Source organism: Elaeis guineensis, chromosome 4 (assembly GCF_000442705.2).
Source record: "Elaeis guineensis isolate ETL-2024a chromosome 4, EG11, whole genome shotgun sequence".
Lineage (NCBI taxonomy): Eukaryota > Viridiplantae > Streptophyta > Magnoliopsida > Arecales > Arecaceae > Elaeis > Elaeis guineensis.
In genome coordinates this window covers 108287387-108307070 of record NC_025996.2, presented here as the reverse complement: position 1 = coordinate 108307070, position 19684 = coordinate 108287387, and the positions used below count along the sequence as shown (strand labels likewise).

The 19684-nt window shown below is 37.0% G+C and overlaps 1 protein-coding gene and 1 non-coding gene across 2 annotated transcripts; one reads left to right on the top strand and one right to left on the bottom strand.

The window, feature by feature from the left end:
• Positions 1–6291: 6291 nt before the first annotated feature.
• Positions 6292–6396, bottom strand: LOC114913316 (small nucleolar RNA R71). Its single transcript, XR_003799334.1, has one exon. It is a non-coding gene; the product is annotated as a small nucleolar RNA R71 (small nucleolar RNA).
• A 158-nt stretch (positions 6397–6554) lies between these two features.
• LOC105035549 (uncharacterized) lies at positions 6555–14431 on the top strand. Its single transcript, XM_073256162.1, has 9 exons — positions 6555–6584; positions 8669–9173; positions 9321–9361; positions 9985–10101; positions 11810–11893; positions 11980–12098; positions 12191–12292; positions 12857–12973; positions 13098–14431. Exons 1-9 carry the CDS (start codon positions 6555–6557, stop codon positions 13348–13350), a joined length of 1368 nt encoding a protein of 455 aa, XP_073112263.1. The 3' UTR covers positions 13351–14431.
• The last annotated feature ends 5253 nt before the right edge of the window (positions 14432–19684 follow it).

The window sequence follows — 19684 nt, the reverse complement described above, 5'->3', positions numbered from 1 at the left end:
GATCATCGTTGGGAAGGTTCGATCATTGCAATACAGCTACACAGTATGTCTGGCCTCCACGGATCATTCACACGAAGCTTCCGATCTGATCGGCCCCTCACGAATGCTAGTTCGTTGTAGAACCCTTTCGACGTCGATGCTGATCGAACTTCTTCGATCGATATTTACTGACTCTTTGGATACTTCAAATCATCAGCAAAGATGCATGAGAGGTTGATGAAGCTCTTCCTAAAGTTTGGTGGGCTCACGACACTCGTAGCTCACCTTCTCACTTCCCGAACCCCAGGCAGAAACCTAGGGTACTCACTGAAAATCTTGCACCCACTTTTGTTTCTTTCTTTTCTTTTCTCTCGAAAATTTTTGAACTTCCAACTCACACACAAGGCTTCCTCATGCCCACTATTCTCTCTCAGAAAAAATTCTACGCATGCCCCACCTTCTCTTCTCTTTTAAAATAGTGCAAGATGCATCTTATCCGTGTGAGAGGATAAAGATAGGTGGTTGCTCACTTAAATTCAAATCGAATTTGAATTCAAATGCAAACCAACCCATCCTTATCCACTTGGGCGAGAGAAGAGAGGAGGCATGGGTTCTTTGTGCGTGGAGAATTTACATGAGAAACTCTTTCTCGTGTAGATTAAATGGCGCACAAGATAAGGTGGGTGGCGCATGGATTAGTTGCCCATTCAAATTCAAACATCCTTTGAATTTGAATGGCCAACAAACCAATCTTTATCCAGATAAATAGTGCACAAGGGAGGGCATCGGAAGGCTTCTACATGGGAGAAAATTCATGAGAAGTTTTTCTCGTGAATTCAAATGGGCGCAGATAAGTGAGGTGGCGCAGGGAGATGAGGTCAAGGTGGTTTCAACCTAATTGAGCCAACCTAATCAAAATAGGTTAGGCACAATTAGATTAAGTTAAACCAACTTAATTAGACTTAATTAGGATCAATAAAATCTTAATCAAATCAGAAATTGACTAAGTCTAATCCTTGATCAGATCAGGGACCAAACCACCTTGGCGATTAGGTCAAACTTAACCTAATCGGGTCAAACCCAACTGAATCCAATTCAATTGGACTTGATCCAAAAATAATTACTCAATCAAATTGAGTTAATTAGTGATCAAATTATTAATTAAACCTCTCATAAATATTGAGTCCAAATCCAATGGGCAATCGGGCATAAGAGTCCATCGATATGAAACCCTGATCAAAAAGTCCCAAACCAGTGGGACTCTTGACCCTGGTATCCAAAATGTGTGGAACTCGTGATTAGAGAATCCTGATTCTCGATCATAGAGTTTTAGATATATAGGACTCAAAGTTCACGAGCATTAGGACTCTTCACCAGTCATCAGATCAGATAGAAACCTCTAATGTGTGTGACCCCACAGGTTCGAACCTAAGCCGGTAGTACAGAAATCAATTTCTGTACTAATCGAAGTGACCATCTAGCAATGGTACTCGATGTTCGGATAGATCGAATAGTCGCAATCGTAATACTCAGAACCTACATGAATATGGTTATTGTATAATTCATCCTTTTGACCCCTGTGTTTAGGATGACTCAGGGTTAAACTGTCAACCCTGATTAGATCATTCGAATCGTGCTCAACTCAAATAGTCCTGTGACTCCTCACTAGGACTATCCTGACCAAAATTTTGCTAAATTGAAATATGACTGTACACAGCTCCTGAACTGGAGTGGTCAATCCCATTTTGACACACGCACCGACAAGTCAAATATTTGACTATACCCAGCAGCCTTCCGTCACTGAATTAAAAATTCAGATAGTCCAGTGCCTAAGTACAGTGAGTTGCTTGCAAGTCACCGTGATGGTCTTAGATCAGAGGGACAATTATACCCATATCCCATCGAAGCAAATCTTGACAGAAGAAAAAGCTCCAGAGTTGGTCATGTTCAGTACAGATGTACCCTTACATCTCACCTGTATGCCATACCAATGTCTCCACACTCCTTGGTTAAGAGGACAACTAACCCATATGGCACACAACGACCTATACTTGATAAATGTTGTTGTCCTTGGTAACAACGTATCATTTAATCGCGGACAGGTTTAAGGACTAAACGACAAATCCTCCTTTGTCGAGTCTAAATAGTCCTAAGGACTTCACCACAACACAGGAGTTTATTAGAAGATGAAATAATTTTGATGAAAAATATCAAAATAATTTTTATTTATTTATAATTCATATACTAATATAAAAAAGAGCACAATCGTCAACAGGCTGACGATTGACTTTAGGATACTATTCCCAACATATAGAGCATGAACTACATGTTGATCATATCAACATGTTTCTATACTACATCTAATGTATGTATTAAACAATAGATCAGATCTATTACCTTGCAAGTTAGACGTTCTAACCTTACTGATTCCAGCTTGAGGATGATGTTGCAAACCACACACACATCCGATCTCTAGGAGTCATCTACACGAGCTCATGAATCTCGACCAAAAGTCCTGCTTCAGAAAATCAGCACAGTATGCTAGTACTGCACTGATCCTCTTCTTTCTTCTTCTTTACTCTTCAAAATAGAATAAAAAATACATTAGATCTAAAAAAAAAAAAAAAAAAAAAAAAAAAGACCTCTTCTTCTCTTTACTCTCTCATAGACACCCTATCTTGTGTCTATTATATCTCCACGGCCCAAAGGTCTTTCTCTCTGATCTTTGGATGTCCCAAAGGTCTCTCAAATCTCTATGTTCTCCAAAAATTTCATGAAAAAACTCATTTTATAGAGAGATATATGATAGAGTCCTTGTCTAGGTCAAATACCTAGTCAAGGCTTATCCAAACATGGCAAGATAAGGGGTGCCCAACTCTTGGATGCCTCCTCCTTATTTTTATGCATGGACCACCAGCAAAGGGTGCATAATATGTGCCCTAAAAGCCACAAAAATCTAAAAAAAAATCTGAGTAAATTCGGTGCAAAAAGGAAAGAGTTTTGAATTTCTAAAACTCTATCTCATAGAATTTGAAATCCAAACTTATTCCTACTTTGATTTTATCCACAACCACTTTTCCTATATGAAAGAAGGGAGGAAACTTTTTGGACGTGGGAAAGACCTGGGAGAGGGCTTTTGTCGCACAAAATAAGAGGGGATTGGCGTGGAATAAGAGAGAGGACGTGGGGGGGGCTTATGTGTCGCAAGGTGGAATCCTAGTCTTACTCGGATTCTATCTTATGATTTGTTTTAATTTAATTTCTCAAACCAAATCAAATCAAAATTAGATCAACCCAATTAAAATAGTCTTAACCTAATTAAGAACCTAATTTAATCAGATTAAATTAGATTTAAATCAGATTTAATTTTTTAATCAAATTAAAAATTAGGTTGACCCAAGTCCTAATTGAACTAGGACTAGTTTTTTTCTTGCACTTGACTTATCCAATAAACCAATTGAACTTGATCCAATCAAGTCCAAACTAAATTTAATTAAATCATATTTAATTAGACTTAATCTCAGCCTATTGGCTTAATCAAATTAAGTCAATTAGCAATCGAATTACTAATCGATCCTCCTGCAACACTTGAACTAGGTTAAATGTCAATCGTATTGATCATTTAACCCTAGAATGATTCTTAATTATTGATCAACCATTTGATTGGATCATGAACTCTAATATGTGTGACCTCATAGGTCTGAACTTAAGTTGGTAGTACAGAAATAAATTTTTGTACCAATCGAAGTGATCATCTAGCAATGGTACCCGACGATCGGATAGGTCGAATGTGTAGAACAACATCCTTAGAACCCATATGGATATAGTTTCCATATAATTCATCTTCTTGACCAAAATGATCATAGGACATCTCAGAGTTCAACTGTCAACTCTGATCAGGTTGTCCACATTATATTTCAAAATATCAAATCCATCTGATGGATTATCCTGGCCAAGGTTTTGCTAAATTGAAATACAGTGACTCATTCTTCTTCAACTCTTAGAGTGGTCAATCCCATCTCGATCACACTTTAACTTTACAAGTACTTGACATGCCCAGAAGCCTTCCATCACTGAATTAAAAATTCAATTAGTCCATACCAAAGCATGGTGAGTTGCTTGCAAGTCACTGAGGCGATCTCAGGTCTAAGGGACACTTATATCTATATCCCATCAAAGACATTCTCGACAGTAAAATACTCTGGAGTTGGTCACATTCAATGATGATGTACCCTTACATCTCACCTATATACCATACCAGTGTCTCCACGCTCCTTGTTAAGAGGACAACCAACCCATATGGCCTACAGCGACCTATGCTCGATAGAAACTGTCGTCTTTATTAATAGCCTATCATTTGGTCGTGAACAGTTTTAAGAACTAATCGATAAATCCTCTCTTTATCGAATCTAAATAGTCCTAAGGACTTCATCATAACAACGGAGTTCATTAGAAGATGAAAGCTTATGATGAAAATGTCAAATATATTTTATTTATTAACAAATCAATTATCATACTTGGTTGCTCAACCGTCAACAGCTTGACGATTGATTTTTGGGATATATTTTCCAATAGAGCACACATCCAATAGGAGCTGGAGGTGGGCTATCCATGGGCGTGATCTACAGCCATGAGCAGGGCATTGGGGATTACTGTGTGTCATGCATAGATTTGCATGAGAGCAGAGCAAGAGGGATGCGGGAAGAAGAACGTTAGGCATGGATGGTGCAGGAATTAGAAGTCTTGATAAAGGCACGATTTGGTAAAGAAAAGAGGAAAGAAGAGGAGGCACAGAGCTAAAAAAATCAGAGAGCTGGAAGGCTTGGGATTGAAGAATAGAAATCTAAGGGCTGTTACTTGAGAGGAGAAGAGCCAGGATCTAATCATCAAGCCATCTTTCTTTCTATCTTTCTTTGTAATTTTGTTTGTTGAATTTTTAGTGTTTAAGAATGAACTTTGTTCTAATTTATTCAATGAATATTATGTGTGATTTCCTTTCTATGAGTAGCTAAATGTTTTGTCCTAGAACTTAGATGTAGTCCTTGATTTTTCTATGTTCATTGGATGCTCTTAATTAGATATTCTTGCTAGTATAATTTGGTGTTTTTAAATTTAATTTATATAATTAACTGAAGATTAATTACATGTTTAAGATGTTACATGATGGATCAAAAGATGAAGTGTGACATTAGTTGGTAAAAACATCAAACCTTGGTAGTGCTACTTAGAAATAAGAGCATTCCATTGTGATCTTTGTAGACATTCATAGAGCTTAATGAACTTGCATTAAAACTAAAGACCATGAAAGTAGGCTTCAGATTAATGGGAGTATAAATGTTGAGTCTTGAAAGAGATCATCACATACAAAGGAAGAAATCTTGTCATTACTACTAGCAAGATTAACTTAATCAATCATGTTTAAAATTATCATAGAAAATCAAGTGATGAATTCTAAGTTCTAGGTATCTTTAATTTGAAACTTTGAAATTTGCAATTGATTCAGTTTTAGTATTCAATTTAATTGAATTTTATATCTAATCCTTTGAACTTGATTTGTCTTGATAATATAGAAAATTTGAACTTTGATACTTAATCCTCTTCCTCATGGGAACAATACTTTATTCACCCTTTGCTATGATTTACGATTCATACACTTGTGGGTTAGTTTCAAGGGACATCAAGTTTTTGACGTCGTTGCTGAAAAAGAGTATTTTCTACATCAAAAAAGAAATTTTTCTCATTAATCTAGACTATTTTGTTTGTTTTATTTTTAAAATTTTGTGCTGATTTTATTTATTCTGTTTTCTTGTGTGTTAGGTTAGTTTTAGTGCATGAGACGAGATTGTAGTCTAGAAGATTTTGATTCAAAGATTGAGTGTACATTGCATACACTAAGGAGAGAACGAAGATCAGAGGAAGAACAATAAGTAGGCATGGCCGAGAATCAGATGACTTTGTGTGATTATGCAATGTCAAATGTCAATGAGGCATAGACAAGCATTGTCAGACAAACTGTCAATGCCAACAATTTTGAGATCAAATCTGATCTTATCCAGATGGTGCAAGAAGAATAGTTTGGTGGAGGAACTACAAAGGATCCAAATGAGCACTTAGCCAATTTCTTGGAGATTTGTGACACTATCAAGATCAATAAAGCTAGTGAGGATGCCATTCGATTAAGATTGTTTCTATTTTCTTTGAAGGATAAAGCAAAGGCATGGCTAAATTTCAAGTTGTCGAATTCTTTTATAACTTGGAATGCCTTATCACAAGTTTTCTTGAGTAAGTATTTTTCTTCCAAATAAAACTGCAAAACTTAGAAATGACATTACTAGTTTTGTACAATTGGATGAATTCTTTATATCCAGTCTGAAAAAGGGACAAAGATTTGCAAAGAAAGTGTCCATATCATGGTCTTCCTAATTAGTTAATTGTGCAAACTTTTTATTATGGCCTAACACATTTAGTCAGGATAACTATAGATGCAGCTGCAAGAGGAGCTTTGATGGGTAAATCAATTGAAGAAGCTTATGAGTTGTTGGAAGAGATAGCTTCTACTAATTAATAATGGTCAAATGAGAGAGGTCCGTCTAAGAGAGCACCAGGTATGTATGATATGGATGGTATCAATATGTTAAATGCCAAGGGTGATTCTCTTGTAAAGATGTTTGGTAAACTGGATACTATAAATATTATTTCTAACATTGTTTTGAGTTGCGACATTACAACAAAATTTATTTTTAGTGATAATTAATTAGAGGTAAAAATTTAATTATCATGAATGTAATTTAAGATATTAAAATTTAATGGCAAATAAAAATAATTATCGTTAACACATATTGTTTACCGACAAACATATAAATTATTATTATAAAATATATTTATATCTATATTTATTAGTAATTATCATTATAAATCATATTTATATTGACATTGATAAATAATTACCATTATAAAATATATTGTTGGTGCAAAAATCCGCTCGCCCGGGGAAGCTGGAGTCGGGGAAGTCGCGGTCGCCGCCGGGACCTGCAAGGGAAGTCTAAACCGGAGGTGGGGTTGCTCCGGCAAGACCCTCCGACGCTCAAGTCAGTTCTCTGCCTCAACAAGAATGGAGCGCTCGAACGGAGAATTTAGCAAATTTTGAGATAAGAAATGAGCTTATGGAATAACGTATCTGGGTCCCCCTTTTTATAGACGGGGGAGGTAACGGATTGATGGCGATATCTGTAACCGTCTGGCAGTGGGCTGTCCAGGGTCAGGCAGAGTTTGCTGCGAAGAGTAGTGGAGTGGATCCGTGGCTATCACTGGGCGTGCCACATGGAGTCTGCCGCGTGAAGAGGGGCGGCGTTTGTTGTCGTGACTTGCCAGCGGATGAGAGAATCGCGCGGTATCCATTGCAGGAGGTGGAGTAGGATCGCGGCCGTTTATCGTGGCCTGTCAGGTAGTAATGGAGCTGCGTGGGATCTGTCGTAGGGAGTGGAGCAGTGCTGTGATCGTTACTGCGGCCTGTCAGGGAGTGGTGGAGCTGCGCGGAATCCGCCGCAGGAAGTGTAGCAGAGTCGTGGCCGTGATTGTGGCCTGAGAGTGCAGATCTGTCGGCTGAAGTTCGACAGCGGTCAGAGTCTGGCCCCACGTTGGGGTCCGGGCGGAGTCCTCCTTGCGGTTGGGGTAGTGGGTGGAGCCCGGCTCCCGTGGGAGTCCGGGTGGAATCCCCTGCAATCAAAATCAGATGCAAAGTCCGGCTCTCGTAGGAGTCCGGACAAGGCTTACCGGCAGCTGATGTTGAGGACAGAGCCCGGCTCCCGTAGGAGTCCGGGCGGAGTCCACTTGCAGTTGAAGTTGTTGGCGGAGTCCGGCTCCCGTAGGAGTCCGGACGGAGTCAGCTTGCAGCTGCTGGAGTTGAGGACGAAGCCCGGCTCCCGTAGGAGTCCGGGCGGAGTCTGCTTGCGGTTGACGTTGTTGGTGGAGTCCGGCTCCCGTAGGAGTCCGGACGGAGTCTGCTTGCAGCTGCTGGAGTTGAGGACGAAGCCCGGCTCCCGTAGGAGTCCGGGCGGAGTCTCCCTGCAACTAAAGCCAAAGGAGAGGTCCGGCTCTCGTAGGAGTCTGGACGGGATTTACCAGCGGTCGATGTTGAGGACGGAGTCCGGCTCCCGTAGGAGTCCGAGCGGAGTCTGCTTGCAGCTGCTGGAGTTGAGGACGAAGCCCGGCTCCCGTAGGAGTCCGGGCGGAGTCCGCTTGCGGTTGACGTTGTTGGCGGAGTCCGGCTCCCGTAGGAGTTTGGGCGGACCTCCCGGAGCCGATTCCGCTGAGGACTTCGGCTGTGGGTATTTTATACCCAACATATATTTTTATCGATATTTATTAATAATTATTATTATAAAATATATTTTTATCTATATTTATTAATTATTTTTATAATTTATTAATTAGTTTTTTTATTATTTTTTGCCTACGTATTTCTTTATTTTTTTTTCGTCAATTCTTTGCTTTTCTTTCGTTTCGTGTGTGGAAGAAAATTTCCCCCGCTCTGAGCCCGCGCACTCTTACAGTCTTACTCCCTTCCCTTCCCTTCCGTTCGTCCCCAACAGTGAAATCCTCGTGCCCTAGCTGCTGCTCCGGTCGTCGTTTGTCGCCGTTGTCGTCGCCATCAATTGTCATGGCTCACCTTGCCTCATCCAAAGGTTAGCTTCCGCCTTCTTCTCCCTTTAATTCATGCATAGATTTCTCTTTGAGTGCAAAAACTTCCACCGGCGTCACCTCCCTCCGGCGACCAGCCAGCATCGGCCGATCGTCAGATCAAGTCGCAAAGGAAGATGTATCTTTCATTCGTGCGAAGGATACCACCACGTTCCACCACCCTGACCCTCTTTTAAAGGCAGAGCGTGATGGCCAGGAAAGCGAAGGAAAGAAAAACTGGGGTCGTCCAAGTTTTCTAGTTCTCACTCTTCCTCCCTCGGTGGAGTTACTATTAGTAGTCACCGGAGACCTAAAACCCACCACCCCGCCACCACCTCCTCTCCTCCTCCTCCTCTGCCGGCGCCGATGCCGCCGCTGCCTTCTTCCCTCTTCGTTTTCTGTTCCCTTCTTCCTTTCTCCAAACCCCCAAAACCCCCAGTCGAAACTAATCCCTTTGGAACCTATCACCCACCTAGAAATTCATCTTCTCCTTTTTGGAGTTAGGTTTGCTTCTGGTGAGAGCTTCCTTTCTTTTCCTTTTTAATTTGTTTTCTGGTTCATTTTGGTATTGAGTAGATTTCTCTATAGAGCTACTAGCTTCGTGGAGCTCTTTTTCTGAAGTTTTCTTTTTTCCTTGTGGGTTTTGTTTGTTTTACATGTAGTTGGGGAGATTTTCCAAGGAAAGATGAGGCTGCCTAATCTTGTAAGTGGTTCTAATTCATCTCCATGCGTATGTTTGCTTCTGATTTTCAGTGTTCTAAATTATTCTTCAATTCATTTGTTTAATGTTCAGTAGTCTCTATTGTGATGTATAAATATTCATTTTTTGATGTCAATTATTTTCTTTCTGCAAAAATTGGTTTTTGATTCTTTCTAGATAGGTAAGTTGATCTAAGTTCAGTAGTTCCGAGAGATTGTGCGTCAAAATTATACATATTAATTACTAACTGATGAGCAGCAGCGAAATTATCACTTTATGTTATGCATCTGTAGCGATAAGATTGGATTTTGGGCATGTTGCATAATAGCATTGCAGGAGACCCAAGTGATTAGTAAGCTAATATTCTGTTTTTGTTTAGTACTGAAAACAAAACAAATGAGCAAATCATTTTCTGGTGTGAATTATCAGTGTTCAATTTATTTCTTGTAACATTATCCTATCTAACTGCTGGATATATGAAAATATTATTTTTGTTTGACTGCGAACTTACAGTTAAGAAATCATCCTGCAAAAATCTCTAGTTTGTGATTACACATTTGGTGCGTGTGCTCCTTCTCTTTCCATTTGACGCTGAGATGTCTTTCTCTGTCTTATTTTTCTGGCAGGGTTCTATACTCACAGATACTGGAGACAAGAGAGCATATTTTTGCAGCTTTCTCCTTCTGGGTGCTGTTCTTGGTTTAGCCCGCCTTGTTGGGACTCCCTCTTTTGTTAGTAACAAAGTATGGCTCGGTTTCGCACTTTTGTGGATTATCTATATTGTCAGTTTATGTGAATCCAATAGTTTTATATCATCTCTGCATAGAAAAGTGTTTTGATTGCCCATATATTTTTATATTGTATTCTGCATTACATTTCCATTCTTAAATGAAACGGTCTTCTATCGTGAATTTCTGTTAACAATTTGTTTCTAAAAGGAAAATATGGTTGATTACTTCATTATCTGACTCAAAATGTTTGCCAGATTATGATGTCAGTTTACCATGTATACTTAACTTTAATTCTCAAAAGTCATAATCTTACTACAAACTATTTTCTGATGAATGATATTTTGTGTCTCAGAATACTTGAGTCATGTATCCATCACCTTTATTTGTGCACCAAGGCAACGCCTACATCAACATATGGAAATTCTGTAACAGCCTAAGTTTGTATTGCATAAAGCTGATGCCTGCAGAGTGCAAAGCTAAATTCTGAAACACTGATTACTACACTCAAACAAGCATGTAGGCCCCAAAGAAATGGATAAAGATGTGAAAACAATGGAGTTAATTTGTTGGTAACAGGATGCAGAAATCAGTGTTTCATAGATGGGTTCTTGAAACATTTCTCTACCTACAAATATAACCATTCAATTATTAGACCAACACAAACGAGGTGCATTTCTGACTTTTCATTGTATTGTCAAGTAAATAGCTGGTGATAGTGATATCTTATGTGGCATAATTTTGATGTTGATCATGAAAGAAAATTTCTTAAAGATACTGAGACATAGTGTGCCTTCTAGATGTACTATACAGCATGCTGCAACCAGTTAACCTGGCAAAAACTTGAATGATCACTGCCTAGCTACTTGTGTAATCATTGTATGATTGATAAGTAAATTAAAAATGAAACACAACTAAAAAATCATATACATGGTTCATGAGCACTAGGACACAGTTCCATTGATACTGACAAAATGATGCTTGGTTTGATTTTATACTCTTCTCGTGGATATGCTTATATATGCGAAAGAAAACAAGACCACTGTCCAAATTTTATTAGTTTAAACCTAAATGTTTGTCCTAGAAATATGGCAGGACTTTGCAACTTGATGGCCATATTTTTGTATGATGTTTGCCTTATAGTTTTCTGAGAGATTGATAATGATGTGGAAGCATGATGTGTGGTGCAGAAATTAACTAGTTGTTGAAAGGACACCCTTCAAAACACATGTTAGCAGCTCAAGCTGATATACCAATTGAAATAAGTCAATGGGATATGTCAGAGGAAATTTGCATTGTTGATATCTGCTTAGAATCAAAACCATCACTTTTGAGAGAAAGCATGTAAAACTGAAGAACATCTGGAACAGCCCTGCAGACCAAAGAAATATTTCTTTGTACAACTTCTCCGATTGGCCTTCTCCACAATCTTTAACCATGAGGAGACTTGATGGTATAAATCACTGTTACTGTAGTGCTTTTCGTAACATTTTTCTTTAATATCATATTTTTTTTATAAAAAAGGTAAAACTTTTATACATTTATATCTGATTTTCAGTAATAAAAATAGGTTGATAAAGGGAGTTTAAGCCTTTGCTATTGCCATAACATGATTTTTTTTTTATTTTTAATATCGATGGCCTTATATTGGGTGTAATATCAGATTGTGCTTAATTGTATCAATTTTTTTTCCTAAACGCTCTCATTAAAATGTTTAAACCAGCATGTAGCAAAGGCATCTAAGAGCTTGTTGGCCATGGCAGTTGGAATAAAACAAAAAACAGCTGTGGATCAAATTGTTGAGAAGGTATAATCCCTTTGAATGCCTTTTGTCTTCTTCTCAGCATGTCAATAGTCCATTTATGGATGATTGTTTGGTCTGTTATGTTTCAGTTTTTCTCCAGCAATTTCACTATAATGCTCTTCCATTATGATGATGTGGTGGATGAGTGGAGAGACTTACAATGGAGTGGTAGTGCCTTACATGTCTCTGCAATCAATCAAACAAAATGGTATGCCTACTTCACTCAGTTATTTGCAAGTCTTAATTGAGCTTTTGCTGTTCAGGTATCTAAACCATGTTTAATATCATATTATGTGGAAGGTGGTTTGCCAAGCTTTTCTTATATCCAGATGTAGTTGCTGAGTACAATTATATATTCCTTTGGGACGAAGATCTTGGAGTAGAGCATTTTCATCCTGGATGGTATGAGCTCTCATGTAATAAGTGTATAGGAAGTATGTCTTGATTCACGACTGTCAATTTATTTTGGATCTGAATCAAGTGATATATGAGACTTCTTAGAGTTCTTAACATCCTTTAAGCATGATCTTTTCCTTTAATTTATGTTTCTTGTCATCTTTCCTCTTTTTCTACACTTACTTTAATGAAACATAGTTTATTCTATTTCTGACAACTACTTTCTGTTGGTTTTGCTTTCAATTTTGAGAAATTACTTTTTTGCATTTTGGGCAGTTGGTTGTGATAAATCAAAATCTCCAATGGGAAAACCTGTATATTGTTTCTTCATCCTGCCTACAATGCTAGTTTTTGACCATTTCTAGTTTATGATTCCTTTTGTTCAAATTCTTCATATTCATGTGTTTTTTCTTTTTTGTAATTTATGTAAATACAAAATAATAGTTTGCTTCCTTGTTTGATCCATTTATTGGGTGTGAAACCATAATATCAAACCGAGGACATATCAATTTTTTTTCAAGTTTTGTACTTGAATTTCACCTGTTAAAGAAGCATATTTGACTTCTACAGTTATATATCAATGATTGAGAGGGAAGGGTTAGAGATATCACCACCTGTATCGGACGTTGCTAAATTAGAGGTGCATCATCAAATCACTGCATGTGGGAGGCAAGAAGATGTGCAAAGGTCCGGTCTTAGTAATTATTAGGAGCTGTTCATTTTCACTGTTGGCTTATACTTGTGTTTTCAATAAATCACTCTATATTACTGATGCCTATTTTTAGTCATTTTACTAATGTCTAATGCTCATTGGAATACACAATGGATTCATGGACAATGCAACACCACTCTTTTCCCTTTCATATCTTAACCTCCAAGTCCAGGTAAAGCATTGTATTTTACAAGTTCAAGTACCGCATCAGTTGCTACACAGATTTTCATTCATTAATTTGTGCTTTCCTTTTTGTGGGCCTCTATGTGTGCTTGATATTGCTCATCCAATTAAAGAAAACATGAATCTTTATGACTACCTTCTGTACTCAGCAGATGTTCCGGTGTCCTGAAAATAAGTTGCTGTTGGATATCCTGGACATCATTGAAAGCAAAGGAGGAATTTGCAGTTGAAATCCCTATAAAAATATTTTTGCTTATTTAACTTGTACAATTTGCAGATCATCTGAAATGATTTACTAAGTTTCAGACATTTTATCCTAAATACACACAAATGCAATAGTGGGATTGATGCATGTACCTGCACATTTTACATCTAGTGAGGTAATCTTTTTTCTGAAGTTTATACTTACTAACATTTAAAAACAATGATGATAAACTAAATTGATTGTATGAGTTGGTGCATGGAGAGGAGAGGCTTATCCCTAGTGAAGCCAATCTTTGTTCCCACTTGACCTTGTTGGAAGATGAACTCTTTGGAAATTCAGGAATATGAACAGCTGGGTTGAAGTAGAATTCTTGATACCGAGATGCTCCAAGTGCATTGAAAATGTTTGTATTTATTGCACTTATTAGATTATACATTGGTTTTGATGTTAATGCATATCATGAATCACTCTATGAGATTAGCCATCTTTAATGTGTTTGTGCCACTAAAGTTGCTTGCAATTGCTGATACACAGTTTGCATCAATTTTAGTGATGCTAGAAAGGTTCAAACTCATAAAGCATGCTTTGCAATCTATGCTTTGCAAACACCTGCTGAATTCATTATGTTATTGTTGGGTAGATTTTTATGATCAATTCAATAGCCAACGTACCAGTTTTCCACATTATGGGTGTTATCTGTTGCATATATTACTCACCATATTGCTGATATATTTTTCTCACTGCTTGTAGAAAGAGAATCTGGTTTCTTACTACTTTTATGCTTGACCATGATACAGGCAGTCTCAGTTGATTGGAGTAGATGGGGTTTGTTATTATGTATTGTTGGTTTTCTCAAGCTTCATCTGCTGCTTAACAGGCTTCAAATTAGATCGTGGGAGGTCTTTCAGTGCTTCAGGATCCAAAATATCTTTCAGTTCCTTCTAACTATTGCTGTCCTTTGTATATCTATTTATTAGAAAGGGTGGCAAGGCACTGCTAGCTTTTTGTGACTTCATATTCACCCATCTTATTTGTTGTTTGTGTAGAGAGGCAGATCACCTGCCACCTCTCACTCTTTATGCCTTGTTTTGGAGTTATATTTTGGTAGCTCATATCTCTATCTGTAATTTTGAAATCTTGTATTATCCCTATTTTAATCTAGTTTTGTTATTCTTTCTACCAAAAAAAAATTGTATAGTATATAAATATACGGTTCAAAGTAACTATTTCATGATAATACTAATTATCGTAAAATATAGAATTATGATTTTAGTCGTAATTATTGTAGTTACAAAAGCTTAGATTTAGAGGTAATATTTACAGGTTTTAATGGTATAAATATTTATCGATTTAAGATTTGAAATTTTTTTTTTCGACGATTAGAATTGTCACAATATATGTTGTAACCGTTGGTTGGCTCATCCTATTACGGCATTAACAATTATCGGTTTAAAATATGAAAATTTTTTTCGACGATTATAATTGCCACAATAGGTGTTTCAACTCTCATTTGCCCAATCTCTTATTAAGGCAAAAATAAATGCCACAAATATTTGCCGTCAAAAGCTCTGATCTTTTTCGGTAATTTAAAGGTCTTTACTGACATTGCTATTAATCGTCGGTAAAATTTTTTTCGATACTGCCTTAGGTAGTGGAATATCTTTTGCCCATAAACTCTTTAATGGGGATTATAATCGTCGCTAAAGGAAAAAAAAAATACGTCAAAATTTTTTTTTTGTAGTGTGATTGGTATAGAGGAATTCATACAAGTTCTAATTGTCAGTAGGTAAAGCAAGCTCAGTTTGTGTCTAATATCAACAAGCAGCAGGATAATCCCTATTTCAATACTTACAACTTGGGATGGAGGAATCATCCTAACTTCATTTGGAGGGATCAAGGTAATCAAGATAATAGTTCTTGACCGCTTAATCCTCCTAGTTTTCAGCCAAGATTCCAAGGAGTAGTGCAACAATCTGAAGGCAAGCAATCTTGGGAGATGGCAATTGAAAAGCTGGCCAAGATAACTTCGGACAGATTTGAGAAGTTGGAGGTAAAAGTAGATCAGTTGGTCGATTACAATAGAAATTTACAGATGCAAATGGGGTAATTAGTAAGTGCAATTAATTCATGAAATCAAAAAAATCTACCTAGCAAGCTTAAGATGAATCCAAAAGAGTACTGTAAAGTAGTTATATTAAGAAGTGATAAGTAATTGAGATAGGTAAGTGGCGAGACTGCGGTAAGTGATGAAAATAAATTGGAACATGAAGAAGTGACCAATCCAGATCTCGATGAACAAAGTGACAAAGAACCAGCCTAAGCTGAGATTGAGTCCACACCACCACCACCAGTCAAACCTTATGTTCTCCTTATTCCTTTTCTGCAAAGACTCAAGCAAAATAAATTAGATAAACAATTTGAGAAGTTTTTGCAAGTGTTTAGACAACTTCACATTAATATTCTTTTTGTAGATGTTTTGGCTCAGATTCCAGCTTATGCAAAATTTCTAAAAAAGATCATGTCGAACAAGAAAAAATTGGAGGACTATGAGACTATTGCCTTAACTGAGGAGTGAGTGCAATAATCTAAAACAAGCTTCTACTAAAGCTTAGAGATTCAGGGAGTTTTTCTATCCCTTTTACCATCGGTAATGTTGATTTTGGTCAAGCTTTATGTGATTTGCGTGCTAGTATCTCATTGATGCCTTTATCTATTTTTAGAAAATTTTGATTGAAAGAGCTAAAACCTACTACCATTTCTTTGCAGCTAGTAGACAGATTAGTGAAGTATCCTATGGGTATTTTGGAGAATGTGTTAGTTAAGGTAAGAAAATTTTATATTTCAGTAGATTTTATTGTGCTAGAAATGGAGGAAGATACAGAAATTTTTATCATTTTGGATTGACCATTTTTAGCTACAGTTGGAGCAGTAATTGATGTGAAAAATGATAAGTTGACATTAAAGATTGGTGAAGAGGAGGTAAAATTTAATTTGAGTAAGGCAGCCAATGTTGGGAAATGTGTCTCAAAAAGTCAATCGTCAAGCTGTTGACGGTTGAGCAACCAAGTATTGTAATTGATTTATTAATAAATAAAATATATTTGGCATCTTCATCATAAGCTTTCATCTTTTAATGAACTCCGTTGTTATGATGAAGTCCTTAGGACTATTTAAGTTCGATAAAGAGAGGATTTATCGATTAGTCCTTAAAACTGTTCACGACCAAATGATAAGCTGTTAATAAGGATGACAGCTTCTATCGAGCATAGGTCGCTGTAGGCCATATGGGTTGGTTGTCCTCTTAACCAAAGAGTGTGGAACACTGGTATGGCATATAGGTGAGATGTAAGGTACATCGTCATTGAACGTCACCAACTCCAGAGCATTCTGCTGTCGAGAATATCTCTGATGGGATATAGGTATAAGTGTCCCTTAGACTTGAGATCGCCTCAGTGACTTGCAAGTAACTCACTATGCTTTGGTACTGGATTAACTGAATTTTTAATTCAGGGATGGAAGGCTTCTAGGCACAGTCAAGTACTTGCGAAGTCAGAGGTGATCGAGATGGGATTGACCACTCCAAGAGTTGGAGAAGAATGAGTCGCTGTATTTCAATTTAGCAAAATCTTGGCCAGGGTAATCCATCAGATGGATTTGATATTTTGAAATACAATGTGGACAACCTGATCAGAGTTGACAGTTGAACTCTGGGGTGTCCTATGATCATTTTGGTCAAGGGGATGAATTATATGAAAACTATATCCGCATGGGTTCTAAGGATGTTGTTCTACACATTCGACCTATCCGGTCGTCGGGTACCATTGCTAGATGGTCACTTCGATTGGTACAGAAATTTATTTTGTGCTACCGGCTTAGGTTCGGACCTATGAGGTCACACACATTAGAGTTCATGATCCGATCGGATGGTTGATCAACGATTAAGAATCGTTCTAGGGTTAAATGATCAATACGATTGACATTTAACCCAGTGCAAGTGTTGCAGGAGGATCGATTAGCAATTCGATTGCTAATTGGCTTAATTTGATTAAGTCAATGGACTGAGATTAAGTCAATGGCTTAATTTGATTTAATTAGATTTGGTTTGGGCTTGATTGGATCAAGTCTAATTGGTTTATTGGATAAGCCAAGTGCAAGGAAAAACTAGTCCTAGTTCAACTAGGACTTGGGTCAATCTAATTTCTAATTTGATTAGAAAATTAAATCAGATTTAAATCTAATTTAATCTGATTAAATTAGGTTCTTAATTGGGTTAAGACCTATTTTAATTGGGTTGATCTAATTTTGGTTTGATTTGGTTTGAGAAATCAAATTAAAACAAGTCATAAGTTAGAATCCTAGTAAGACTAGGATTCCACCTTGCACCACATAAGCCTTCCCCATGCCCTCTCTCTCATTCAACATCAATCTCCTCTTATTTTGTGCGACAAAAGCCCTCTCCCAGATCTCTCCCACGTTCACAAAAGGTCTCCTCTCTTCTTTCTTACATGGAAGGTGGTTTGGATTAAATAAAAAAGGAATAAGTTTGGATTTCGAATTCTATGAGATAGAGTTTTAGAAATCCAAAACTCTTTCAATTTTGCACCGAATTTATCCAATTTTTTTTTGGAATTTTTGTGGCTTTTAGGGTATACATTGTGCATCTTTTGCTGGTGATCCATGCACGAAAATAAGGAGGAGGTGCTCAAGAGTTGGGCGCCCCTTATCTTGCCATGTTTGGATAAGCCTTGACTAGGTATTTGACCTAGATAAGGACTCTATTATATCTCTCTATATAAAATGAGTTTCTTCATAAAATTTTCGAAGACGGTAGAGATTTGATAGACCTTTGGTCCAACCAAAAATCAGAGAGAAAGACCTTTGGGTCGTGGAGATATAAAAGACACAAGTTAGGATGTCTAGAGAGAGAAACGAGAAGAAGAAGAGGGTCTTCTTCTAGGGTTGTTTGTTTTCATATCTTTCCTCCCTCCATCTTGAGTTTTCTGAGAGCGTCTCAGATCTGAAACTCCTCTTTTACTTTCCATCTTTGGAAGAGTCCAAATCAAGAAGAAGAAGGCATCCGATCAACCATCAAAGAAGGATCAGCGCAGTACTAGCATACTGTGCTGATTTCCTGAAGCAGGACTTCTTATCGAGATTCGTGGGCTCGTGTGGACAACTCCTAGAGGCCGGACGCATGTGCGGCTTGCAACATCATCCTTAAGCCCGGATTAGTGAGGTTAGAACGTCTAACTTGCAAAGGTAATAGATCTGATCTATTGTTTAATACATACATTAGATGTAGTATAGAAACATGTTGATATGATCAACATGTAGTTCATGCTATATTTATATATTTTAATTTTTGATTTAATGCTATGTAATAATCATATAATAGGATCTTAGATTAGGGATTCTCTGATTTTAGAAAATAAATTTTGATTTATTTTAGTCTTCCGCTGTATGATCTTGAAAAAGTTTCAAGATCTAACCATGAAACCCTAGATCTGATTCCTACAATTGGTATCAGAGCATAGGTTCTTTATTACATGATTATTTATACATGCTTAGATTATTTCATAGATTAGATCTAAATTATAATCTGATTATTAAATTTAAAATTAAAATTTTAGATCAATCACGAACTGCAAGGTTGTCCTGCTGTAAGGTTTACCCCTTACAGTGCAAAGGTTGTCCTAGTTTGTGTAGATCTATCTTTAATCATAAATTTATTAGATATGATCTAGATTAATTTATGATTTATTAGATTTAAAAGATGTTTAAATCTGAAATAAAATCTCTTTATTAATAATTTTTGTACAAAGAAATTGTTTAAAGTTGAAATTGTTTCAATTACATGAACCTGTTTAGATTAGATCTAAAGTAGTTTCATATTTATTTCACTTGTATCTTGATTATGAATCAAACATGCAATATAGTTGGTAGAATCATATTGTAAAATTATTTTACAAATATGAAAATTATTTTTTGAAAAGCCAAATCCAACCCTCAGCCCAAAACTTAATTAAGAATTAAGAAGTTGTTTGATTAGGTTCTAGGATTGTGAATTGAAGAACCTAAGACACAAATCATAACACATTGGGTTAATGGGTTAGTGGGAATTAGGTCCATTAATTGGGTTAGACCTATGGTTAGATTGAAGATGGACTTAATTAGAGAATTGACTAAATCTAATCAATTGTTGTCTTAGATTAGGTCAAGGATTCTCTAGATCAATTACAATAGTTGTAGTTGGTCAAGTCCATGTCTTTAACAAGAACCAAATGGACTTGATTCTTGG